Genomic DNA, 26,644 nt, shown 5'->3' on the forward strand with positions numbered 1-26,644 from the left:
AGGGAAAGAAAAAACGGGAATGCGAAAAGAGCGTGGTAGAAATAAAGATACGACGGGTTGGCGCAAGAGCGCGAAGGGCGGCTTGCTGTCCTCTTTTCAATTCCCGCGTCTCCACGGTCTCCCCATAATCCCGAGGTGGGTCCTACCTGCGCGTATAGCTGCGTAGCGGCAGCTGCTCTCTAATTGAATTATCTAGTTTCCAATTCGACGCGGAGATTTCGGGCGAAAGGGCCGACGAAAAGTCATGATGACTAAATATTGAAAAACATGCCAGAGTATTGTCGGCGTGGGCCCCCGACTTCTTTCTTCTTGGGGGCGGGGCTGTCGATTTGTGAGACCTTTTGTTTGTGGTTGTGAGTCTTTATGCCTAGATCCAGATGCTCCTACCAAAACTACGCCGATGCCGATCGTTGCAAAGGAATCCAACGGATCCAACAGGATGGCGGTGCCGTTCCTCTTCCGTGTTTTCCAGGTAACCATCAAAAATCCGGCGTGGAGAACGGTATCCAAACCTATCCACTTTTTTTTTTTTTATTTTCTTTCTTTGAAATATATTTTCTCTCGAACGTGACGAAATTGCAAATTTTTCAATACGAATTAACGCGTACCTCCTATTCTCCTATTTCACGACGATCGAACGAGAATGGAGAGAAACAGTTGTCCATCTTCCCTTTCAAACGGTATGTACAACACCATTTCGCGATGTTTAGATTTTTGATGCAAGGAATTAATTTACAACATCAATCCCAACGTTTGTATAATATTTTATTATCGAACGATACCTCCGTTCAAATTTCATTCATATTGACGCGCGACAACAACGAGGAATGAATAGAGAGAAGGAAAAATTATGGAAACACGCGAAGCGAGATTGTCGAGGAGAGGACAGGCTTGTCGAAGAATACAGGTTGTAAATTACTGATGTTCATTGCGTCACGGTTAAATATCCCGGATCTACGGAGACACGGCGAAAAAGGAAGACCGCCGCGTGGAAGCAATGCAGTTTCCTGCCGATCCCTTTCGGATGTTCGGGGAACAATGGTGGCCTGGATCAATAGTCATCTCAGTAAACGACAAAGACGCGTTTTTTCCCCTTCCTCCTCCTCCCTCCCCCTCCCCCGTCCCCCATCCCTCCATCCCCCTCCCCCTCGACCCCCCAAAGTCGTATGCCCGTTAGAGCGAAACGTTCGCGCGTTCAAGCTGCTACAGATAGAAACGGATTTTGAGTGGCATCCGTGACGACACGGATAATGGAATGTCGTAAAACACTAATGCCCTATCATGACGCGAATTTCCGCTTACGATCTTTGGCCCTCGGCAAATACTAATGATCGTCGACACACTTCTGTTACGAGCCCGAAACATCCAACGAGCAAATGTTCGACGAACCGTTGCAATTTGCGTATAAGTTAATACGATATATGCGCAACGCGATCGTTTCGTCTCGAAGATGATTGAATTTTTTCTTATTATTTAAATTTCTATTACCGAAGAAATAAATAAATAGATAATAAAAATTTGAAAAATTGAGAATCGAGAGAGAGTTAATTCGAGAGATTTTTTTTTCTTTTTCGTTCGGAAGAATCGGCGGGATGGGTGGGAGAAATTTTGGACGGGAGAGGGGAAATTATACAGATACGGTGGTTTTCGGTAAAGTTCAAAGGATCCCGTGAGCGTCGTCGTGTCGTCGTGTGTCGAGAGTGCAGGGGAAAAAAACGCGATAGACGACCTTAGACGCGTACAAGGGTTGAACTCGATCTAGAGGATCGGCCATCCCCTTTCAAAGGTTCCATTTTGATCGAGAAGAGGCAGTGGCGAGGGAGGAGGGGGGGCGGGGGGAAGGAAGGAGGGAGGTTCACGTCGGTGCAAAGATTTTGCGCATTAACAGTGTCGAGGGGGAGGGAAGAAAAAAAAAGAAAAAAGAAAAAAAGGAGGGAGGAAAAGAGGAGGAAGAAGAAGAAGAAGAAGAAGAAGAAGAAGAAGAAAAAGGAAAAAAGAGGAAGGAAAAAAGAAAAGAGGGTGTTGCCCCGATATCGTAGGTTTTTACGGGACCGTGGCATGGAAGTTTCGGCCATTTATTATTTCCCGCCACGCACCGGCATCCCAACAATACCGTCCATTGACAATTTCTGGTTCACACACAACGCCGAGCACCGCGACGCTCCGCCCACGATCGAACTACAGAGAATGCCGACGGGGCCCTCTTTCGTGCTTCCCAACTTCTGTCGCTCTCCTCCGCCGACACCGATCTTTCGGGGAAAGGAAAGCCCCGTTCAGGCTCGGATCTCTTACTTACTACAACCCATCGTTTTCTTCTTTACTAACTATCCTCGATAAATATTTCCTTTACGAAATCATCTCCTTCTGTTTGGGAAACAGAGAACGCTTCTGTTCCCCGTCCCCGGTTATCGTCGCAGTTAAACAGACGTAGATGGTGGGCGCGTCCAGGACGTTTAAACGTTGTAAATTAACGTGTAACTGTCGAAATTAACTCCGTTATCGTTGACTCCGATATCGGTTTACTTCTTTCTTGTTTATAATCATCGCCTTATAATCATCGTAACCAGATAGTCCTTTCTTTGTTGAAGTTATGAGGATGGTACGAAGTTATAAGGATGGATCATGCCCTCTTCGATTTTGATTACTTTGAGATAAAGTTTACTAAAGTTTTTTTTTTCTTCCGGTAAAAACTGCAAGGACTTGATCTAAAAATGAAAATAATTAAAATAGTGTTTGAGATTTGAACTAGAGTTTGGGTCTGTAAAGGAAAATGTGTTGGGAAGGAGAATATCGGGGAGGAAGTGAAATCGAAGTTGGGAAGTGGAATCGAAAAGAGGAAGAGAGGATCCTGGAAGAGAAGGTCCTGGTGTCAGCGTGTGGCCATAACCTCGAAAATAAGTACTTGTCGTAAATCAAGATCACGACCTGTCCTTTCACGGTATTCTTTTAACCGATCTCGAATTTCCTTCATGCATTGTGATCGTTTACGATTTGTTTGATGTTTGGACGCATTGTCGATCTTAAGTTAATGTATTTATTAGTTTATGGCTTAGGTACAGGTATTATGCGTTAACGCAACAAACGTTAACCACGCGACACTCGTTGCATGAAATATAACTCCGATATTTCGACCCTTAAGGACTACCTTGAAGCGAATATTTCTTGGCTGTAAAATCAAGCTTACTTTTCTTCGGCGTTTCTTTCCTTCGCTAACTAATGTTTCGCTAATTGAGCTAATATAAATGCAAAAAAAGAAAAAAAAAAATGAAAAAGAAATGGAAAGAAAAAAGAAATAGGACAAATGCCTCGTTTCGTAAATACTTTATTTTACGTTTTACTTTCGCGTATTTGTTAAACAATGATCTGTGGTACGATGGCGAGGAATAAAAGCTTCGCGGAGCTTGTGCACCTCGCTCGTACTAGCCACAATAGCGCCATATTGTGAAAATATTGATTACGATTCGCCAACAATGGAGACAATGCCGTCGACTTCGCTGCCGTAGCGACACTTGAAAAAAAGAGCTTCTTCTCAAGTGAGTCTTGTATGCCTCGCAGCATCGTGTTTCGCTGAAATCGAATCCCTCCTTCATCGAGAATATATTGTAAGTAGTTTGTTGTACACGAGGTAAAAAATACTTAAGATACTTCCATGCTCGGCTCATTCGTTCGAAGAAGAAAAATAATTTTCCTTGGCCCAAATAATTTTTTCAACAAATATTTATCGAACGTATATTTTTATTTCCACGGCTTAAATTATCCACTGGTTAAATTATTATCGATATAAATGAAATAATCTTAAATACAGAATTTTTTAATTCTTCTCTGCGTTTGATATTATATTTCGTAATATATTTTTATTTAAATTTAACTATCTTCAAATTTGTTCAGATTTGTTGTCTTGTATATCTTCTTCTTTCGCGTTTATTATTAAGATTACTTATTAGGATTATAAAATAGCTTTTATAATATATTCGATAGAAAGTTTTAAATAAATAAAGTATGGCAAAAAGAGTCTCGCATAATAATCGTGTACAATTTGCATGATAGTCATCGACAGATAGTTTATCAAATACTCGTCTTGTTTGCGAATGGAAAGTCACAAGAGGTACGGTTACGCGCACAAGTGCGTAAAATATAAAACAGCAACGACAGCATTTAAATATTTTTCACTCTTGAAAGATCAAACAGATAGGTGGGTCGCTCGCTTCGTGCTCACCAATAAGCCGTCGAAGTACTCGAAGAACTGTTCACGTGCTTGTACGTGTCCAACTTAAATTTGCTGACGAGCCTTCGGGCATTCTCGAATGACAGAAAGCGGGATGAAAAGAATAGGAAGACAAAAATATCGAAACTTTACGATGGAATAGACAACGATGATGAACAATCAAACATCGATGTGAAAAGATAAATTTTATAGAATAAAAAATGATATAAGTATCTCTAAAAATAATTTTTTATTATAATATTGTTATTCATAAATTAAATATCGCATTCCTTAAAAAAAAATAAGATGAATATAAATCTTTGTCTTTCTAATATAATTTTTATACGTACGTGTTGTTTAGTTATAGCAATGAAGAGCATATTGGTTGCCTATTTTCAGGGGCAAATGATATTTTCCGCGCATTTTTGTAGATCACAACATTATCGACAGATAGTAATGTATTTTATAATAATGAAATAATGCAAAATTTATTCAATTTTTTTTTTAATCTTAACATGTAAAACATGCATTTTTTAAATATTTATGTCTTCAAAAATTAAAAAATACTATATAATACTAGATCATTTTTTATTTTCATTTTTTTTTTCATGAATCGAAAGTATTAAACGAATTTCTAAACTTTCGAAAGATAGAACGTATACATATATACATATATATATATATATATGAAATTGAAATAATATAAAACACAACAGATTTATGGAAATTGAGTGTGAAATACAATTAAAAAAAAAAAAAAAACTTATTTAGAAATCATATTTAGAAACACTGCAAAATACGACGAGTACGTAGAAAACAGAGAATAAAAACAACTAAGAATGAAGAAAGAAAATTGCATGTATGATTTTTTTATGACGATTCTCTCGAATCAACGAGCCATTACGAAAACGGTCGGCCTCCTCTCCGCCCCAATGCTAACAACAAAACGCCTCTCTGGAACTGCGAAATGCTTCTGAATCGAGCAAATTTCGAGTTTCGTGCATGTGAAATGAAAATATGGATGTATGGTTCGTGTATATACGCGTAAGAGCACGAGCAAGAGGCAAACGAATGCACGCACTCGGTCGAGGGACTAAATTGATCGAACTCCGTTTTGTTTGTGGTCACTCTTAAAAACTCGAGTGACAAAGAATCATGGCTCCCCTTGCGCCGATATGTTCGTTTCGAGCGTTTTTCTTTTTGCCCGCTGGCTGTTTCCCCTTTGTTAACTTGTACGCTCTTTCTCGCATTTCGAAAACGTGAGACCATTGTTTTCTCTCTTCCTCTATATACCAACCGAATCGTATTTTCTTCCGTAAAACATTTTCTTTCTTTTTCTTTCTTTCTTTTCTCTTATATTTATTTATTTTTTTTTTTTTTTTTTTTTTACGGCAAACCATATGGTCAATACCACACATTTTCAAATTTATCGAACCATCACTATTGAGTTTTAAAATAATTTATATAATGATTTTTTAATAAAATTGCAAATTTTAATTAATATTAATTCATATAAAATTTAACAAATATTTTCTCGTGTTTTTTTAAAATAGTATTTATTTCGTCGATGTAATATTATGTAATATATATAATGTAATATTATTCGTTCAGAAAAATATACTACTTCTAATACTTATCTTATCACGAGTGATTACAACCAGATTTATTTCATTTCATTGAACATTCGTCATTTTAAAGTATACTTATTTACAAAACATATCAATATAAGTAAGATTTTTTTAAATGAATACGAAACTAATAATTAAAGGGGAAAAAATTGATATTCTATTCATTTATTAGTTGCTCATTCAAAATAAAGATCATAAGAAATTTTAAGAATTTTCATAAAGAAAAATGAGCAATAACGATTTATGGATCCGCGATGTAATTACGAATTATGGATTGTTATTATTTTTCGTCATTCTTATTGGAATTTTAATATCGCGAAAATGGTTGAATTTGCAAAAACGTATTTACAAAGCTTATTTAACGGGATTTGAAGTGGAATGCGCAGAACTCATGACACCTTACAAGAAACATTTATTCAAATCATTACAACACGTTATTTCGAGTGACAAAGTATTACAATCCATGAACTGCATACGTCTTCTTGAGATTGGCGTTAAAACGGGTGTGCATTGCACGTATGTATATTAATAATAGAAATAGATATAGTAACGTCTTTCCGAAATAGTTATTATTTTTTTTTTTTACTTTTGTAATTTAAATTTTTTAAATTATATAAAAATTAACTTTAGTACACGATATAAACTTTTAAATTTTTAAGGAAGACATTGAGAGTACATATAGAGTATAATAAATATAAAAATATTTGTCTTTTACTCTGAATCAATCAAGGAAATAATGTTAAATTACATGACATTATTTTATGTTACTTCTATAAAATTAACGTATTATATTTATATATACATTACGAATTTGATAAAATTATAATCCTACATATACGTGAATACATAGATCAAATTTAAATCTTTCAGGTGAAAATATACAATTTTATCCAGAAAATACACACTTAATTGGTGTTGATCGAAATTTGAAATTAGCTGAATATTTAATAAAAAGTAATCGTTCTTGGCAATTTTCTCATATCATTATTGAATATCTAATAATCGGAGATGGTAGCTCTTTGAAAGAAATACCTACTGGATATATAGACGTAGTTGTGACCACAAGATCGTTATGTTCAGTAACATCGTTGCAATCAACGCTTCGAGAAATTCACAGAGTATTGGCATCGGTAAGTTAATTAACATCTATTACATCTATTACATCTATTATATAATAACTTATATCTATATTATTTTAATGTAAAACAGCTTATGCTAAGTTATATAGAGTATATATAGTAGTATTAACTAATATAGAGTTATAAGAGAATATAATTAATATATATTATAAGAATAATATAAAGTTATAAAACAATTTATAACTAATCTTTAATTTTGAATATATTAATATAATATAATGAATATATATATATATATATATAATATAACAAAATTATATACTTGGGTACACTAATATAATAAACTAATAAAAATATTATTGGTTTAATTTTATTTAATCTTTATATATGTAAATAGGTAATTTAAAAAGTAATCTCTGCAAACTTTTATATTTGAAAGTATTTATATATATATTATAATTTTCTATATAAAAATAATATTATTTTGTTTTCGTTTACTTCAAATTTTTGATTCAAATTTATATTCGAAAAAAAAAAAAATTTTCGTGTTTCTATTTCATTTTTCAGTATAAATGAAAAATCATTTTTAAGAAAAATCAACTTAATGAAATAAAAATACTTTTTATTTTTCAAAATAAATCTACGCTAATTACTTTATTTTTTTAAAAAAATTGACAATTTAAATTTCGACAAGTAAAAATTTAATGATCTTTCAATTAAATTCTCGAATATAAGTAAATATAATATAAAAAAATTTATATTATATTATATATTAAATTTATATTTTGTATATAAATATACAAAAATAATATTAATAATAATTATTTATGTATAAATTAAATTAAAACTTTTTAATTTTATTATTCATTATTAAACATTATTAAATATTTCATTCGATCTTAATTTATATAAATTTTTTATATAATTTGAAAATAATCTCCTGTGATTTGTTGTAGGGTGGTCAATATTTATTCATAGAGCATATACCTGAAAATGAAGGAATTTTTATACGATGGTTACAAAAAGTATTATCACAAACAAAAATATGGCCATTATTTTTTGGTGGTTGTCATTTAAATGTTGATCCTATTATGCATATTAAAAATGCTGGCTTTGATCAGATTACATGGAATACATTTACTCTTGAAGGTTACGTATCTCAATTTTTTCATTTAATTCTTTCAAAACAACATATATTGGGTGTAGCAATTCGATAATTCTATTTAAGAAAATAAAATTTTATCCTAAAATATTTTATTACTTTTCCAATAAAATTTCCAATAAATTATATTTTTAATATAATTAATATATTATATATATATAATATATATAATTATTTAATATAACTTATATTTTTAATAAAATTTGTGTATTTCACTTATGTTTTTATTTTAATTGTATTTAATGATACTACTACTTTCATATTTTTTTTTTTTAAGTTCTTTAAGATATTTTTATATTATTTCTTTCATTAAATATATTACTTTATATTTCATCTTTTTTATTTGTAATTTAATATAAACAACATACACTCTGTCTTTCTCTCTCTCTCTCTCTCTCTCTCTCAATTTAAAAAATTTAAATTGATATAATTGTATTTTCAAAATTTAGATATATATTGTATATTAGATATACATATATATTATAACTTAAACTTATAAAAAAATTATATAATGCTATTTATGAAATAATTACATATATACAATTAAATAATAAAAAAAATATGTGAATAAAATTAGACTAATATTGTAATAAAAAATTATTTTTAATTAAATAAAAGACATAAATTATTACATTTTAATATAAATCATGATAAAATATCGTAAAAATAAATCAGCGTGAATCTATGTTAAAACAATCACTTTTTATGTCGAAATTGGAGATCTCTTCTAAAATGAAATATAATGTAATTTATGTGAAATTAAAAGAAATATAAATCATTATTTTGTTGGTTTTAAAAAAAAGTAATATGATAAGTTGGAGATTTTGCAGCAAGAAAAATTTTATTTTTAATAGTTTTTTAGTTATGACATGTTATATACAAAAATAATTTTACAATATTTGATGCATGATTGATGTAAATTCGATAACAAAAATTTTTGTAAAATTTGAATCTGCACTTATTATTGTTTTGTGCACTACGAATGTCAATTCAGATTTATTTCATATTTTTTGAATATCTATACAAATATTAATATATTTTTTTCATATTTAATTAATAAAGCAACAATAAGTCAATAAATTGTATCCTTTATTATGTCTCTTATTATGTTAACAAAAAACAATCATTTTTTTATATACATATTAGTGCAATTAGATTTTTATTTGGCAATAGAAATGAAAATTTATCAATTCTACTTATTATGTAAAAAAATATATTTTTTAATCAGTAATTTTTTTATAATATTATATGAAAATATATGAACATCTTTTTCTAATATACTTAAAATTTGTCAAAATTAAATTATCTTTTTAAATGCAAAATTTTTAATTGTATTGTATTGATTATTGAAACAAATATTATATCTTTTATCCAAAACATTTATTGATAAATTTTTATATATTATGTGTATTTTAATATTTTAGTTAAAAAAAAATCTCTCAAAAAGTGATTGATTTGGCATAGAATTACATTTTTAAATTTAGGTTTAAAAAAAACTTAACATACATCCCATATATGAAATTTATACTGCATATCAGTTTACTTATATTATATCTCAACAATATTTGATTTTGTAAAAAATATTGCAATACAAGTTTATCATTTTATATTATGGAAGAAATTATTTTTAAAATTTGACAAAATTTTAACAAAATACAATTATTTTATAAAAAAATATAATGATAGTATGAATTACTTTTTAGTAATTTATTTTTTTGTCATCTAAGAATAAATTATTAAATGAGCAATGTCATTCTGTCAAATATTCGGAATCCGAATCAGAACTAAATATTTTTGTCTTAAAAAGTAAATGATTTACATGAGACTTTTTTTCAATTTGTGAAGTATTAACTTTAGATAATTTTTTTATATTATCTTTAATTACAGTTTGTGCTTTAATTGTGCTTTGATTACAATCTTTTCCCACAGATAAATTATATTGTTGCAAAGATTTTTGTCTCTTGATTGAGTTAACATCTTCTTTCTGTGTTTTAAATTTAATATTTTTAGTCAAAAGGTCTGGTTCATTTAATGAAGTATTTAAATTTGAATATTTCATTACATTTTTTCTTGTTTTTTTATTCATATCATTTAAATTTTGATTTAACATTTTATAATGTTGTAATTTTAATTTTTGTGTATCTTTTAAAGTATGTACAAAATCTTCTTCATCAGAAGAGACCACTCGTGGTCTCTTCTTCTTATTACTTGTATATATACTACTACTTTCAGAACTTATTTCTGATTTATTGGAAGATAAAGTAATATTGTTTATGTTCTGATATACATTTTTGTTTAAAAACATATTTTTATTTATATTTGAACTTTTCTTACAAGAATCATTTATATTACTAAGTTTTTTATTTTTTATATTATATTTATTTTTATCAGCAATATGATTTGGTTGATTTTTATCACTTGTTCTTTCTATTTTATTTTTAACATTTTCTTCTGTTGTATTTATTTTTCTACTAAATACTTTACTATTTAATTTCCTTTCTTTTTCATTATATCTTTCTTTTGATTTTAAAATATAATTATCAAAAGTTTTTGAAAAATCAAATTGAGAACTGTTTTCTGACAATAAAGATAAAGAGCTAGACAAATCAAATGATGTATTACTACATTTATAAATTAAAACAGTACTTTGATCACTATTTGTATCTTCTGTTATTAAATTAATATTACTATAAGAATTAGTACCAGAATCATTATTAGAATAAATATAGTTTAATGTATTATGTTGAAAAAATTTATGAATATTTATATTATCATTATGTGATTGAATAGATTCTGATATTAAATCATTTTTACTTAATTCTTTATTATTGATATTTTTATATTTCTGAATTTCAATTTCTGGTAATTGTTCTAAACAAACATTTAAATTTGAATTTATTATTTTTGGTAATACATTTTTTGATTTTTTATATTTCTCAATATCAAGTTTTGACAAACGTGTTAAACAAACAGTTAAATTCTTTAATTTTATCACTTCATTCAATTTTTTATGCGTTTGATTATTGATTGATAATTGAATTGAATTATTAATGTTTTCTATTGTCTTTCCTGATCCTTTATATTTTTCAATATCGTCTTTTGATAGTCGCGTTAGATAAATTATTGGATTTAAATATTTTATTTTTTTCGTTATATCATTTGTTTCTTTATATCGTTCTACATTTATTTTTTCTTCATAATTTATTAATTCATTAAATTTATTTTTTATATTTGTTAAATCGTTAATTGATGGATGTTTATTTATACTTTGATCAATGTTACATTTCTTTGACTGTTGATTTATTTTTGAATTTTTTTGAATAGTATTATTATTTATACAGATAGTTTCATTATTTTTTATTGATGTTTTTCTTAATTTTGATCTTTTTCTTTGTTTTTTATGGTTTAAAATATTAAATTGTGTATTATTCATAAGATATTTATTATATATAGAAAATTGACTTTTTCTTTTTTTCCAAATTTTATATCTTTTTGATAATGTACATTCAAAATCTAATGCAGGATGTAAATTTTGTTTTGATTGAAATATTGTGTTTTTATTATTACTGCTCATGTTAATAAGATCAACTGGCGAATTTCTACCAGTGTATAATTTTTTTCGATGTCCTATTTTTATAATGCTATTTTGCAATTCAAGATTGTTTGTCAAACTACTTTGATCGATATGCAATATTTTCATATTTGATGAATTTTGTTCAATATAAGAATTTTTATTTAAATTATTATTAATTAATTTATCATGCGTATCAATTAAAAATGTGTCATCATTATTAATATCTATATTTTTCTGCAATTGTGATATATTTTTTTCTATATCTATATTTTCCTGTTGTAATACATGATTTAACACTTTATGAGTTTCATTTGATATGCAATGTTGCTGATCATTATCATTATTGTTTTCAGTATGTTCATTATTTTTTTCATGCATATTAGCAGTAATTTGTAATTTTTTAGTATTTTCTATATTTTGAAAAGTTTCTATTGCATTATGTTTTGCTCCTTCTATAATAGCCATAGTTTCTATTTTATTAGTTGTATTCATATTTGACAAAATATATGTAGCAGTATCAACTGAGCTACTAGAAGACTTATGTGATGAACTTAAACATAATTCATTTGAATGAGATAATTCAATATCAGATTGTGTATTTTTGTCTATATAAAGTTTCTTATAAGGTAAATAACCAGTATTTACCCAATATTGTATTACATTGAATGGTTTATATTCCTTTCTATAAATTTGATCTATTAATATAGATTCATTTTCAACAGGTTTTAATGATGAAATATTCAATACAGTTTCATCAGATGACTGAAACAAATTATAAACAATTATAAATATATTATTATTATATTAATGATCAGAAAAATATTATTATATATAAATATATATATTAAAATAAAATAAAATAAATTAAAATAAAACTCATACTTGTTCCGAATATCTATAAAACAATTCATCCCAAAATTGTTGTCTATGTTTTAAGATATGGAAAGGAATTCCAAATTTTTTATGGTTAATACCTGTAATTCTGAAATATATATATATTAAAAAATATTAAAAAAATTAATTAAATATAGAAATAACTATAAGAACATGAAGCATGTATATATAAAATAATAAAATAGAATATATTATTTGTTAATGGTTTAATTATTTAATGATTTAATTATTATTATTATTATATATAATACATAAAATATTATCATATGAAAGAAAATATATTAAACATACAAATATAATTGTATTAGATTAATTATATATTTAAAAACAAATCTGCTAACCTATATTAATATTTACCTTTCAACATTTTCGTTATAAGATATTGAAAGCGGTTCGTCATTAAATTCACTTATTTCACTTGGCATAGTATACACAGATAGTTTTAACAAAAATTATGAAAAATAATAAAAAAATATTAAATAACATGATAAAAAACTAAGTACTTTATTTAGTGTATTCAACATTTAAATTATTTAGTTACAAAATATTTAAGGATAATATCTATTGTATTTGCTATTATATAAATGATATATATATTAAGCTATCGATATAAAAATTATTTGTATATAAAATCATTTGTATATAAATATTACTCTAATAAGAAAAAAATCAAAATAACAAAAATGAACAAAAAAGTCAAAATAATAAAAATCAAAAACAGAAAATATTCTAAATAGAAATTATAACGTTTGGTTATTATAGATTATTAAAAATTGACATATTTTATTAAAGTTTTCTATATTACTTAACAAAAATTCATTTTGTAAAAAATACATTTTAATTTAATTTACATTCATATTATAAAAAAAATTTCTGTAATATTATTCATTATGTAGCAGTCTTATTCTAGTTCCTTTTCTACTTAGTTATTTTAATTATTTTAAGTAAAAAATGTAATTAATATATTGATAAAAATAAATTGTATTTAACATTTTTTTTCATCTTTATTTAACAATATTGTATTTTATTTAAAATAATTGTATTAAATTTATATTAATCAATCAAATTTAATTTTTAAAATAAAAGTTGGTAGTAGAATATTATCTGTTTTGCATTGAAAACTAGCCAAGAGGTTCAAGCGCATTGGAAAGTAGTGACCTTTCATGTCCTTAAAACCTCAGTTTCTGTTGAAGTGTGAACGTATAAGTTTGAGAATTTCAGTGTCTGCTCTGTTCGTTGACTTGCTTCTCATTAAATTTGATTTTAATTTCAAGAATTTTGACAAGGTAATAGTTAAACTAAACTATATAATATGGTAAAATAATATATAAAATCATGCTATTATTCTTTAATGATTATAATCTTATAAGAATTTTGTAGTTTTGAAAATTTTTCATTATCGTAACTATAGAAATTTCAACATTTTTTTGTTTAAACAGAATTTCATTTGAATTTTAATTATATGTATACATTATAACATAAAACCGTTTTATTCATGAATGCATAAGAAATGTAAGAAATATATGTAAAACGAGTATCGTTTTGACCTTGAAATAATATACGTACTTTAAATTGTTTTCTAAAAATTAAATAAGATTTAACAATGATTTTAAATCTTTCCTATTTTCTTTAATACTTATTTTATATTTTGTTTTATATTTATTTTAAATATGATTTAAAATAATATTAAATAATTTGAATATAATTTTTTTTTTACCATATTTATTTATATTTATTATACATTTATTATATAATTTTTATAAAAATTTATATATATATAATTTTTTTCATGAATTATATTATATATTTTTTTAACGAATATAAAATTATGAATTTCATATATTTCTTTACAAATACAAATATAACATATTATATTTGTATATAAAATAATTTTGGAATACATTTGGAATGATTTTATTTCACGATTATGCGTTATTTTAATATATATTTATAAATTTTTTATAATTCATGAAATTTGATATCATGAAATTCATTATTGTTTTTTTTATATATATCTATTATTTCTTAAGTATTTATATATTAAAAGCAAAATTAAACAATAATTTTATTTTTTATAAATTAATATATGCTATATACACATACATACATATGTATATATATATATATGTATATATATACACGTATAGACATATTGATACATATTATGCAAAAATATTTCATATCATTACAATGTAAAAATTCATATATGAGTTATACAATAAATTTTTGATTTTATATAATATTAATTCAAATTATTTTTATTTTTATAAATTAATAAAAATATAATATAGATAGAATAAATAATAATATATATATATATTTTCATTTTTTTATTTATTACTTTTATTATTTTTATTATTATTTTTTTATTTATTACATCTGAAATATAATAATACATTGGATTATATATAATAAATATAAAAAAAGATCATTCAAGTATATATTTCATTTCAAAGAATAATAACAATAATGTAATAACATAAATATTAATTTTATTGAGATAAAAAATTGAAGTTTTATTTTCCTTAGAAAACTATACATGCATATTTCATTATAATTTTAATATTGTTCGTTTTTAATTCATTAATTTTTGTTTTTAAGAAAAAATGATATTAAGAAATGTAAAATGATCTAATGTTAAATTATCTTGTACAAGTTCATTTTAGAAAAAACACAATAAAAAATATATCAATATAATGTTTTAAAAATCATTTTTTTAATGAAAAAAAATTTGCTAATATAATGTAATTATGTAAAATTAATTTATTTTTTGAACTGTTAATACTTTGTTCCTATATACATGTATTACATATATTAAAATAATATTATCATAATATTATATAATATTAAACATGAAATATCATTAAAATTCTAGATTATAACTAATATTACAGTGATGCTCTATAACCTCTCGATAAAGATTATGATACGATATTTTAAAATTCTTTTTGTTCGAAAAAAAGAAAGAATAATGCATAAAACATATAATGATATCTATTAAATCATAATATTATACAACATTTTACGTCATGATTGTATAATATATGATTGTAATATCGTTAATCGTCGTTCATATCGTTAATCGTATCAGTTAAACTCGGAATTTGTTAAAGAAATGATATTACCTTTTAAGTAAAATTATTGTGCCATATGTGCAATATGATTTGTAACATGTATGTACAACGTGATGATTTTATCATTTAATCCTCATATTAATTCCGTTATTCTAAATTAAATCTAATTTCATTGATAACAATTAATCAAATATATCTCTCTTAAGAATTATTTCAAAATTTATGTATTTAATAACTTTATATTTTATTAAAATACAAAAAATATTTTTATATATAATATAATGATTAACTGTTATTTAATATTCTATAAAATTACTTTTAAAATTATATCTTTTGTTGAATTATTTAATATTTAAAAAAATTACAAGTTTCGTTGATATTTTATCATTTATAGGAATTTATAAAAAATTTAATATAATTCTTGAACAATACGGATTCATAGTTTTAATTATATTTAATTATTCAGATTATTCTACAATAATTATTTAAATTAAATTCTTGCTTAAATAATTCATATAAAAACATATGAAAGCAATAGTTTTCATTTTATTACTATCTTCATAACTTATATATATTTTAATTTTGTGGAAAATAAAATTTAATAAAATATTTAAATTTGACAATGATAGATGACATATAATATCTCATAATTTAAAATATTTCATTTAAATTCAATTAAAGTTTAAATATCATCAGACGATGGCGGTAATCAGTGCAGATTTATAATACATATACATTTTGTAAATTTTTTACATGAGTTTTGGATATATATACATTTTGTACATTTTTATACGCTGATTTTTCAGGTTAATAATATTTTATTCTTATTTATATTAGTTTATTAATTTATTACTACTAATTTTTATTTGATTATAAATTAATTTTTATTTGATTTAAAATTACATTAATAAAATATAAATAAATTGTATTATTTCATTAATGTATTATTTATTTTATTATTTACATTAATTTATTATTTAATTACAAATTAATTTTTATTTGATATTATTTAAAATTACGATATTGATAAAATATAAGCAAATTATATAATAATTATAAAATAATTTATAATTTCGAAATATTCGATTATATTTCTATATTTATTTCTTATTATTATATTGTATTTATTATATTTATATTTATATTCATCATATGAATCATAAATATGTTGTATTTTGAATAATCTGTATAAAAATTAATATCGATTATTGTACTAAAATTTCATAAAAACTATAATATTCCATTTTCATAAATATGTTTTATTATTTTTATATTAACAAAATTCGGTAAAATAAAAAAATCCTCCTATATGATATACAAGATATATTTGTGTATAATATCTAATATGTAATTTCTTTAAACAAATTAATTAGAATGCCAGCATTTGAAATTTGTGCACGTCACTGCCATCGTCTACTACGTCCATTGAACATTTTCAATATTATCATGAATTTTCGATCGTCGCGATATTCCTATCACTTGCCCGATAAACAGTTTACATCTTTTGTATCGAAGAATGCAGTCAATCATAGTTGCGGTATTATCAATACCGTACTACAACTAATTCCAGTCTCTTTATTTGTGCAGCCTGCCAAAATGGTATGGGTTACCGTCTATGATAAGGTATTTTAAAAGACAAGTTATTTTGTAATAGTTTTGTTATGTGTTGCTGCAATTTTTTTTCTTAATTTTTCATTTTTTATTGCACGTGCATCATTGTTTGATTATATTAGATAATTGTACAAAATAAAGCCGGATAGATGATATTATGAAACAATTGAAAAAAATTTATATATTTCTGGTTCAAGAATTACAATATAAAATAAAGCATGTAAAATGTAGTAGAGCATGTTATATTTAAATTTCAAGTTTTGTTCTAATATTTCATTCATCTTTTAAATATGAAAAATATTTAAAAAATTATTTTATTAATGATTCGTTTTGTAAATATTAATTTGTAAATATGGTTCGTAGATATTGATAATATAAATTACAGCTAATATTATTATTTAATTATGTTATTCATTGTTGATTGATTAATGTATTCTTACTAATATTGTTTTGCATTTATGAAATTATATTATTAAAGTAACAAATAACCCGAAATAGCATAACATGAATCATTATTTATCAATATGGATGTATAATTGTATAATCATAGACAAATTCTTCTTAATATCTTTAATAGAATTGAAAAAATAAAAACAATATAAATTAACAAACATAAATTTACAAATTAACAAACATAAATTTAATAATTTAATAATAAAATATATATATTTCTTTTTAAATTCTGTATCATTATATCAATTATAATATTTTATCATCAGAATTATAATAATTCGGATTATTAAATGTGCCAAATTATTGGTTCATATTTATATAATGTGATATAAGAAGAATTTGAAAAAACGATTACTTTTAGCTTTTAAACTATTGATTTCTTTTTTGTGATCCTCCACACAGTTACATTCTTCCGGAATAAGTATGTATTTGTAAAGTTATATTTTCAAAAGTAACTAATACTCTTTATGTTCGATTCATGAAAAACTATATTTTAATTTTTTTTATATAACTTCATTAAATTTATTATTTGATATGAATTATAGATTATTAGAAATTTTTCTATTGTACAATTTTTTTATTTATTTCCTTAAAATAATCAGTCATTACTAGTTTATTTTGTGATATATCTAAAATTAAAAATTTATGATCATTTAGATGCATGTAAATTTATTTTATTTTTTATTTTCATATTAATGCATAAAAAATAGAATATAGATTAATAATTAGATTAATAATTATAATAAAGATATATATAACTAGAATTACTCTATCCATTTAGAATATTTTGTAAAATATTTTTGTTATTTACTTCATTATTCTAACCAGCTTTTTGTATTAATAAAAATATCGAAAAATATTTTTCGATATTAAACAATTTTTTTTTACAATTTCATGTATTTTTGCAACTCTATTAAAAATAAATTTATCTATAGAGAATATCATTTGAACATTCAATTTTAACTAATTGTTAAATGTCAGCTAACTGTATGTAAAGTGTTAAAGTCATCCTCTATGTTAAATTTTGTTTGTCATTTGTCATTTTAGAAATAATATTGCGCTTTTTAAATTATTTTGCATATGATTTTTATTTAAATATTATATAAAATGATATTTTTTGAAACGTCGAATGTGTTTCATTTGTTTTTAACAATTGTGAAATAACTTCTATGTATAAAATATAATTTCATCATTATACATTTTATTTCTAGATGGTTTCCGGAAAAACGATCTCTCAAGCATTATATGCTCAAACGCAATTAGATCATGTGTGTGCCCTTGATATCGATGCTCCTGTAGGGGCTGTCCGTCTTTCAGGAATTATTTGTACAATTGGACCATCTTCGAGATCAATTGCTATGCTCGAAAAAATGATCGATACGGGTATGAACATTGCTAGATTAAATTTCTCGCATGGAACTCACGAATATCATGCTGAGACTATTGCCAATGTGCGACAAGCACAGAAAAATGTTTCCACCAAAGCTGGTCTAAGCATTCCTGTAGGAATTGCTCTTGATACTAAAGGTCCTGAAATCCGTACTGGACTTTTGGAAGGTGTATGTAATTTATTCTATTTTTAATTTTTTATTGTTTATATATATATATTTTTAAATTTATTGAGAATTTTTTTTATATAAATTCATTCTATATAAATATATTATATAATTAATATGCAATACTTATTGTTTTTTTTTTTTTTTTTTTTTTTTTTTAGGGTGGAGCTGCTGAAGTCGAATTAAAAAAAGATCAACTTTTTAAATTGTCTACTGATAAAGCATATGCAGAAAAAGGCACTTCAAGTATTGTTTATGTAGATTATGAGAACATTACTAAAGTGTTGAAGCCTAATAGTCGCGTTTTTGTCGATGATGGTTTAATTTCCCTTAAAGTTACTGCGATCCGTATGTATGGCCTTTAGATTCTTCTCATTTAAAAATAAAAAAATATATTTATTAAATTTTATTATGTTATTAAAGTTTTAATTGATTAAATATTAATTAAATATTATTTATAAAAAATTTTCATCATTATATTTACTTAACAATTAATCTTTTCTACGTTTTATGTGTTTCAGATCCTGAACTAGTTGTAACTGTTGTTGAAAATGGTGGAATGTTGGGTTCTCGTAAAGGTGTCAATCTACCAGGTACTCCTGTAGATTTACCTGCTGTTTCTGAAAAAGATAAATCTGATTTAATATTCGGTGTTGAACATGAAGTTGATATGATTTTTGCCTCGTTTATACGAGATGCTCATGCTTTGACAGAAATTCGAACAATTCTTGGTGAAAAAGGAAAAAATATTAAAATAATATCTAAAATTGAAAATCATCAGGGAGTGGTAAATATTGATGAAATTATTGATGCTTCTGATGGTATTATGGTAGCACGTGGTGATCTTGGTATTGAAATACCACCAGAGAAAGTATTCTTAGCTCAAAAATCTGCTATTAGCAAATGTAATAAAGTTGGAAAACCAATAATTTGTGCTACGCAAATGCTTGAATCTATGGTGAAAAAACCACGTGCAACCAGAGCTGAATCATCGGATGTAGCTAATGCTATTCTTGATGGTGCAGATTGTGTTATGTTATCAGGTATATAAATTAATTAATTATTATATTATTAATTAATAATAAAAAATATATAAACAACTATGTAAATGAAAAATATGAATTTTTTTATATATTAATGTTTATATATGAATATAATAATTATTATTTACTTTAACGTATTAAGGAGAAACTGCCAAAGGAGATTATCCATTGGAATGTGTACTCACAATGGCTAATATTTGTAAAGAAGCAGAATCTGCAATCTGGCAAACACAATTATTTCATGAGCTTTCAATGAAAGCAATACCTCCAATTGATGCTACACATGCTGTTGCAATCGCTGTTGTAGAAGCATCTGTGAAATGTTTAGCTAGTGCTATTATAGTAATTACAACTACCGGTCATTCCGCATATTTAATTTCTAAATACAGACCACGTTGCCCAATTATTACAGTTACTAGACACCCACAAACTGCACGACAGTCACATCTCTATCGTGGGATTTTGCCACTTCATTTTCAAGGTATAATTATTAAAATTATATTAAAATTACATTATATATAACAAAATATAGATTTAAAAAAATTAAAATTTAAATATCTAGATATTTTAATTAAATAGATATAGTTATATTTTTCATTTCAAATAAATGATGTTTAATAAATAGTATATATATATTATTATGCATATAATAATAATGCATAATAATTTAATATATAAAGAAATTATAATTTACTTGTTTTTTATATAGAACCACGATTAGCTGATTGGGTAAAAGATGTTGATGTACGTGTTCAATTTGGTATGAAATTTGGCAAAAATCAAGGTTTCATTAAACCTGGAGATGCAGTTATAGTAGTTACTGGATGGAGAAAAGGCGCTGGATTTACGAACTCACTTCGTATCGTGTATGTAGATATTGAAATTCCTGAAGAACAAACTGAGGCTTCTATACCAACTAGCGAAACGGATAGCTATGACTATATGACTATATAATATATAATATATTATAACCTCTGCATGTTATTGTTGCTGCATTAACATTGTTTGCTGACTTGCTATCTTTTGCTTCATAAAATTTATTGTGTTAGTGAATAATATAAAAGTTAGTGAAATGGTAGGAAATAATTTATGTTTAATATCAATTAACTTTTATATATTTGATTTTGTTAATAAGTTTTTGTGTTGTTTGTGCTTTTTTTGTTATTGCACATTTATTTTTTATAAAAATAAAATTCTTCACACAAGATATAGTCATTTATTTTTAATTAGTATAAAAATATTTTAGTTTCTTAATAAAATAGAAAAATTTTTGAATTTTTAATATATTATAAAAATTTTATAATAAATTATAAAAATTATTGAGATATATTTGGCAAAAAAATTAAATTATTAAATTTTTGCTACAAATATATTAATATTTAAATTTTGAAAAAAAAATTATATAATAATTAATAATTTGATCTAAATAATTCTATTTTATTATATTGAAATTTTAAAATGTTTTAAATTATTTTATAAACAATTAATCAAATTCTTAATTTGACTAGCAGAAGAAATTCTGTAGAATTATTTGATCATATAAAAATATTTTCAGACAAAAAACATTCAGTTTTTTTCTTTTCTCCATTTTTGAGTGTAAAAATATAATCCTTTAAATTTGTTATGTGTATAATGTAAGTATTATTACTGTAAAGTGTTCACAATACTAATACTATATTTTTAAATATTTTTTTTGTACATTTTGTATATTTTTTTTGTTTTTTTTTAATAATTTTTGTAATAAAAAAAATTTTAAATAATTTTATAATATGTATTTTTTTTTTTAGGACGGTCGAATAAATATACACTGGATTATAAAGGATTCAAAATATTTGATAAATTTAGATTTTGGAAATTCAATATATAATTAATATTGTATAACAGTGTATGATATACATAGTAAAATCATTGAAAGCGTAACAATTTAAAAATATATCAGTAGCTACAGTATTATTGCCATTATAATAACAAATACCTCGATAAATTCAGCATACCAAAATATACATATGTATGTACAACATACATATGTATAAATGTATATTCATACATATATATAAATGTATATTGTTGTATATACATATACATGTATATATACACACATATACAATATCATTGTTAAATGATAAAATAAAATAATTATTTAAAATAATAAATTATTGAAACTTTTTAATTATTTGCTATCTCCCCTAATTTAATTTCTGTATGTAGAAGTAGATAAAAAAATTTATTTTATTTTAACGTTTTTTAATTATTTTTTTAATTTATTAAAAAATAGAATTCTATTATTATTATATTAATATGATAAAAAATAAAATATATTTTAAATGATTTGTTACATTTTTTTAATACTTGATATTATTTTGCAAAATATTCAAACTTGAATTATGAAAATCGAAAAATTATTAATTTAGAAGATAATTAATTGTACATTAATATTGTATTATTATAACTGAATATTATACCATTTTATTTAATACTAATTATGGAATTATGACATATCTGTTATACTTATTTTTTATGATTTCAATCCTTTGAGTTATTATTTTCAAAAAGTATAGAAAAAAAATATAAAAATTATAAATTAATTATATCTAATTTATGTATATAAAAAATATATGAAAATATATAAATATATAGAAAAATTAATTTTGATTTCGCGTTTGAATAGTTTCAATTTATTATTATAACAGAATGTAATATTCAAAATCAATCATGGAACGAAAATATAGATAAATGCGACATTATCCATAATCATTAATCATTTTTGGATAGTGAATATTCTTAAGAAAATATCTTTAATATTCGAGAGATGGCGCTGAATGTCAATTTTTATTCTTTTCTTATTTAATTTTCTTATCTATGTATTATTTTTCATTTATGATATTCAGAAGATGGCGCTGATACTCGAATTTTTATTCTATCTTTGTCTTCCCACTATTTACTTTCTTTATCTATACTTGTTCTTGCCGCGTGACCATAACGAAGTATAAATTAGTCAATGAAATATCTAAATTTTAATGAACTTCGGATTTCATGTCATAATCAAAATGTTATAAAAATTTTGAAAGTAATTTTTGTAATAAAAAATTTATTCATTTAAATTATAAATGAAAAAAATTATTTTGAGTTTCATATATTTGACATTTTTGAGTAGTCCATGTCTTTCCCATGAGGTGTTTAGTGGTGCAAAACCAGAACATTGAGTATCTTGATCTTTCTTATTGTTTAAATTTATTATATATTTACTGAATAAGCACTTTTTATTAAATCAACATGCCGAAAAATAAAGGTTTGTAATTAACTATATTTTTTTTGTATTTTTTTTATGTTTGCAAATTTTATAGATTTATGTGTAGACAATCGTAAAATTTCTGTGCAATGTGGTTAGTTTGTTTTAACCTATTAGTGTCAAATTTTTCTTTGATATTGTTAAATATATCATGATAGAAAATTGAACGTTTTTTTATTTACAAAAAAATTAGAATACTAATCTTCAAATTTATTTTTCTTTAGGAAAAGGAGGTAAAAATAGGAGAAGGGGAAAAAACGAAAATGAAACTGAAAAAAGAGAATTAGTTTTTAAAGAAGATGGACAAGGTGAAATTTTAGTAGAATATTTATCATGATGTTCTATATTTTAACATTTAAATCTTTTAATTTTTGTTATTTAATTATTAATCTTGTTATTAAATATTATTCATGATTAATATTAACAGCACTTTAAACACTATAAAATAATATTTTGTAATTTAAAAAAGTTTTAATACATATAATATAAATATATCTACATATTTTTTATACATATCATTTATATACATATACATATCTTTTATTTTAGAATATGCACAAGTCACAAAAATGCTTGGTAATGGAAGGTTAGAAGCAATGTGCTTTGATGGTGTGAAAAGATTGTGTCACATTCGTGGAAAATTACGGAAAAAAGTATGGATTAATCAAGGAGATATAATATTAATTGGTTTGCGAGATTATCAGGATGCAAAAGCAGATGTCATATTAAAATATACATCAGATGAAGCTCGTAATTTGAAAACATACGGTGAATTCCCAGAAACTGGTAAGTAATCATGTTTTAATTGTTGAAATGAAAAATAAAAATATATTCAAACTATCAAATATTTATAATTATTACATTTTTAAATATTTACTTGAAAATTAAATTTTATTTTTACTTTTTATACTTTCAGTTCGCATTAATGATACTGTCACCTTTGTGGAAGATGGTTTTGATGAAGATATTGAATTTGGTGATGAAATTAGTGATGATGATGAAGATGATGTTGACAATGTGAGTATTTAAGATTTCAACATTTTTAATAAGATTTATAAAATATTATTATTTAAAAACAAGAAATTTAATATATTCTTATTTTTTTATATTCTATAATTATAATACTATTTGTAAATAAAATAATATTTTAATTTTATAGATCTGATGATCTTCAGTATAAATATACTTTAAAGATATGGTACAAGAGTGCATGAAGACATCTATTTGTTTTACAAGATATTATCATTTGTTGTGTAATTAAGATATTGAAATTTTTTGAAATAAGTAGTCAATTTTCTGTATCTATAAATAAATTTTCACTTGTCTGTGTAATATTGTGTTACAATTTAAAATTAGATCCTGAATTTTCAGGATCTGTAATTGTCATTAGATTTATGGTATTCACTATAAAAAGCCTGTCTTTTAATTTCATATGACTTCGAAATTTCATTTTGAATGGATATTTGATTATAATTGTTTTTTTTTAAATTAATTTAAATTTAAAGATCTGTATTAAAATTCAATATAAGAATAATTACGTTATCTAGCTAAATTGAATTAAATAATTATGTATTTATGTATAATATCAATATATTTTTCTTATAGCAAATTTTTTTTATAATTTTTTCTTTAATAAGTGACAATTAAATATATGTACTATTATTACAATTTTGAACAGGGAAAATAGTGAACACCATATATCATTGCAATTTTATATGTGTCAAAGCATTTCATTGACTCCATCTGTTATATATAGATACATAACTTCTGAAGAAGATTGTTTATGTAATTATGTTTAAAAATACTTGGATGTAATTTTAAGATCGAAATCATTGTGAATGATAAAAGCAATATATAACTATTAATATTAATACAAAATTTTACTGAAAAATATTTGTTAAAAACAAAACAGTAAATCTTAACAGTAACAGATGAATTGCTTTCTAAGAGTTATATTTATTTTAAAAAAATATTATTTGTTATATATCAGATTACTTATAAATATTATTATTTCATTCTTCTATACTTTGTATTAAAAAAATTGTCAGAACATTCAAATCGTGTTAACTGCTGTATAAAATATTAATTCCACAAATATGTAAATGAAATTAATGTCAACTGTTAACAACGAATAAAAATATATAAAATAATAAATTTAATTTGTTCATTTGAATACATAAAAGTATATCATCACCTTTTATTTGTTAGATAACTTAGATCAATATCAAATAATCTATTATTATAATATTTTATATACGTTATACATATATATTTAATTTTTAAGTAATTTTATAAAATATATTTAAAAACTTAAAAATGTGATAAATTGTAAAACTTTATATAATCAATGTAATTTATACATTTTCAAAAATTAGAATGTGATAATCAGAATTGGGTATATTTTCATATTTTTGATTTATATTTTTGTAAATACATCAAGGATTGTGTTGCAACAGTTTATTTATTACATTGTCGTTGATAACTCTATCACACAATAATATATGATAAAATCATACCTTTTTTTCATTTTTGTTATTCTTTAATATCATATGCCATACAATGGCTTTATAATTTTAATATAACATCATAATAATTACAGAGAAGATCAAGCAGAGAAAAATTAGAATAGCTATAGAGCTTGTACTTACATGTTATTCACAAAACCAAAACCATGAAGTGTATAAAATTACGTTTAAAGCTAAAAGCGCGATACTGATGCGATACTGAATGTTAAATACATTTTTGATTTAAACGCATGTATATGAAACATCATCAAATTTCTCTCTTTATATATTTTATTTAATAATTAATAATTTTTTTGCGAAATCGTAGTAACAGAACAATTATGAGATATTAAAGCGAGTCTATTATAAACTTTAGTCACGGTGCCAACGTTTATCTCATAAATTTAAGTCAAATTCTATAATGATCCTTATATATTACATTAGAAGAGTTAGCTATTACATTTCAGAAATATTATTAGTAAAAGTTAGAATTAAATAAACGCATTAATATTTCAAACATTTAAAATATTTCATTCGTATTCAAGTTTTTGAGGATTGAAATAGATTTATCCT

At 23.8% G+C, this 26,644-nt stretch overlaps 4 protein-coding genes across 5 annotated transcripts; 3 read left to right on the forward strand and 1 right to left on the reverse strand.

Annotated features, from left to right (window-relative positions):
* The first annotated feature begins 5,910 nt into the window (after positions 1–5,910).
* Positions 5,911–8,197, forward strand: LOC122719835 (methyltransferase-like protein 7A). Its single transcript, XM_043946041.1, has 3 exons — positions 5,911–6,335; positions 6,703–6,962; positions 7,868–8,197. The coding sequence occupies exons 1-3, from the start codon at positions 6,059–6,061 to the stop codon at positions 8,126–8,128; spliced, it is 798 nt and encodes a 265-aa protein (XP_043801976.1). The 5' UTR covers positions 5,911–6,058; the 3' UTR covers positions 8,129–8,197.
* Positions 8,198–9,718: 1,521 nt separating this feature from the next.
* LOC122719836 (putative histone-lysine N-methyltransferase 1) lies at positions 9,719–13,041 on the reverse strand. Its single transcript, XM_043946043.1, has 3 exons — positions 12,899–13,041; positions 12,530–12,629; positions 9,719–12,409 (listed from the first exon to the last, which is right to left on the reverse strand). The coding sequence occupies exons 1-3, from the start codon at positions 12,964–12,966 to the stop codon at positions 9,824–9,826; spliced, it is 2,754 nt and encodes a 917-aa protein (XP_043801978.1). The 5' UTR covers positions 12,967–13,041; the 3' UTR covers positions 9,719–9,823.
* A 652-nt stretch (positions 13,042–13,693) lies between these two features.
* On the forward strand, positions 13,694–22,225 carry LOC122720044 (pyruvate kinase-like). 2 transcript variants are annotated; one of them, XM_043946460.1, is made up of 8 exons: positions 13,694–13,827; positions 17,203–17,238; positions 18,891–19,238; positions 19,397–19,583; positions 19,757–20,278; positions 20,421–20,759; positions 20,988–21,144; positions 22,066–22,225. In XM_043946460.1, the coding sequence occupies exons 1-8, from the start codon at positions 13,705–13,707 to the stop codon at positions 22,076–22,078; spliced, it is 1,725 nt and encodes a 574-aa protein (XP_043802395.1). In that variant the 5' UTR covers positions 13,694–13,704; the 3' UTR covers positions 22,079–22,225. The 2 variants fall into 2 exon arrangements, with proteins under 2 accessions (XP_043802395.1, XP_043802397.1); XM_043946462.1 differs by lacking the exon at positions 17,203–17,238.
* A 1,056-nt stretch (positions 22,226–23,281) lies between these two features.
* Positions 23,282–24,899, forward strand: LOC122719838 (eukaryotic translation initiation factor 1A, X-chromosomal). Its single transcript, XM_043946046.1, has 5 exons — positions 23,282–23,567; positions 23,792–23,875; positions 24,117–24,353; positions 24,484–24,584; positions 24,727–24,899. Exons 1-5 carry the CDS (start codon positions 23,552–23,554, stop codon positions 24,730–24,732), a joined length of 444 nt encoding a protein of 147 aa, XP_043801981.1. The 5' UTR covers positions 23,282–23,551; the 3' UTR covers positions 24,733–24,899.
* Positions 24,900–26,644: the final 1,745 nt, after the last annotated feature.

Source organism: Apis laboriosa, unplaced genomic scaffold (assembly GCF_014066325.1).
Source record: "Apis laboriosa isolate Shangri-la unplaced genomic scaffold, ASM1406632v1 scaffold9_cov152, whole genome shotgun sequence".
Lineage (NCBI taxonomy): Eukaryota > Metazoa > Arthropoda > Insecta > Hymenoptera > Apidae > Apis > Apis laboriosa.

Bases quoted from the DNA above. Each gene is read 5' to 3' on its own strand.
- LOC122719838 (XM_043946046.1), top strand. The intron at 23,876-24,116 runs GTGAAATTTTAG...CTTTTATTTTAG, and splicing joins TTTTAAAGAAGATGGACAAG to AATATGCACAAGTCACAAAA. The intron at 24,354-24,483 runs GTAAGTAATCAT...TTATACTTTCAG, and splicing joins CGGTGAATTCCCAGAAACTG to TTCGCATTAATGATACTGTC.
- LOC122719836 (XM_043946043.1), bottom strand. From the start codon at position 12,966: ATGCCAAGTGAAATAAGTGAATTTAATGACGAACCGCTTTCAATATCT. The intron at 12,630-12,898 runs GTAAATATTAAT...TATATATTTCAG, and splicing joins TATAACGAAAATGTTGAAAG to AATTACAGGTATTAACCATA. The intron at 12,410-12,529 runs GTATGAGTTTTA...AATTTGTTTCAG, and splicing joins TTTATAGATATTCGGAACAA to TCATCTGATGAAACTGTATT.
- LOC122719835 (XM_043946041.1), top strand. From the start codon at position 6,059: ATGAGCAATAACGATTTATGGATCCGCGATGTAATTACGAATTATGGA. The intron at 6,336-6,702 runs GTGTGCATTGCA...TAAATCTTTCAG, and splicing joins TGAGATTGGCGTTAAAACGG to GTGAAAATATACAATTTTAT. The intron at 6,963-7,867 runs GTAAGTTAATTA...GATTTGTTGTAG, and splicing joins TTCACAGAGTATTGGCATCG to GGTGGTCAATATTTATTCAT.
- LOC122720044 (XM_043946460.1), top strand. From the start codon at position 13,705: ATGTCCTTAAAACCTCAGTTTCTGTTGAAGTGTGAACGTATAAGTTTG. The intron at 13,828-17,202 runs GTAATAGTTAAA...TTATTTGTGCAG, and splicing joins ATTTCAAGAATTTTGACAAG to CCTGCCAAAATGGTATGGGT. The intron at 19,584-19,756 runs GTATGTATGGCC...TATGTGTTTCAG, and splicing joins CCTTAAAGTTACTGCGATCC to ATCCTGAACTAGTTGTAACT.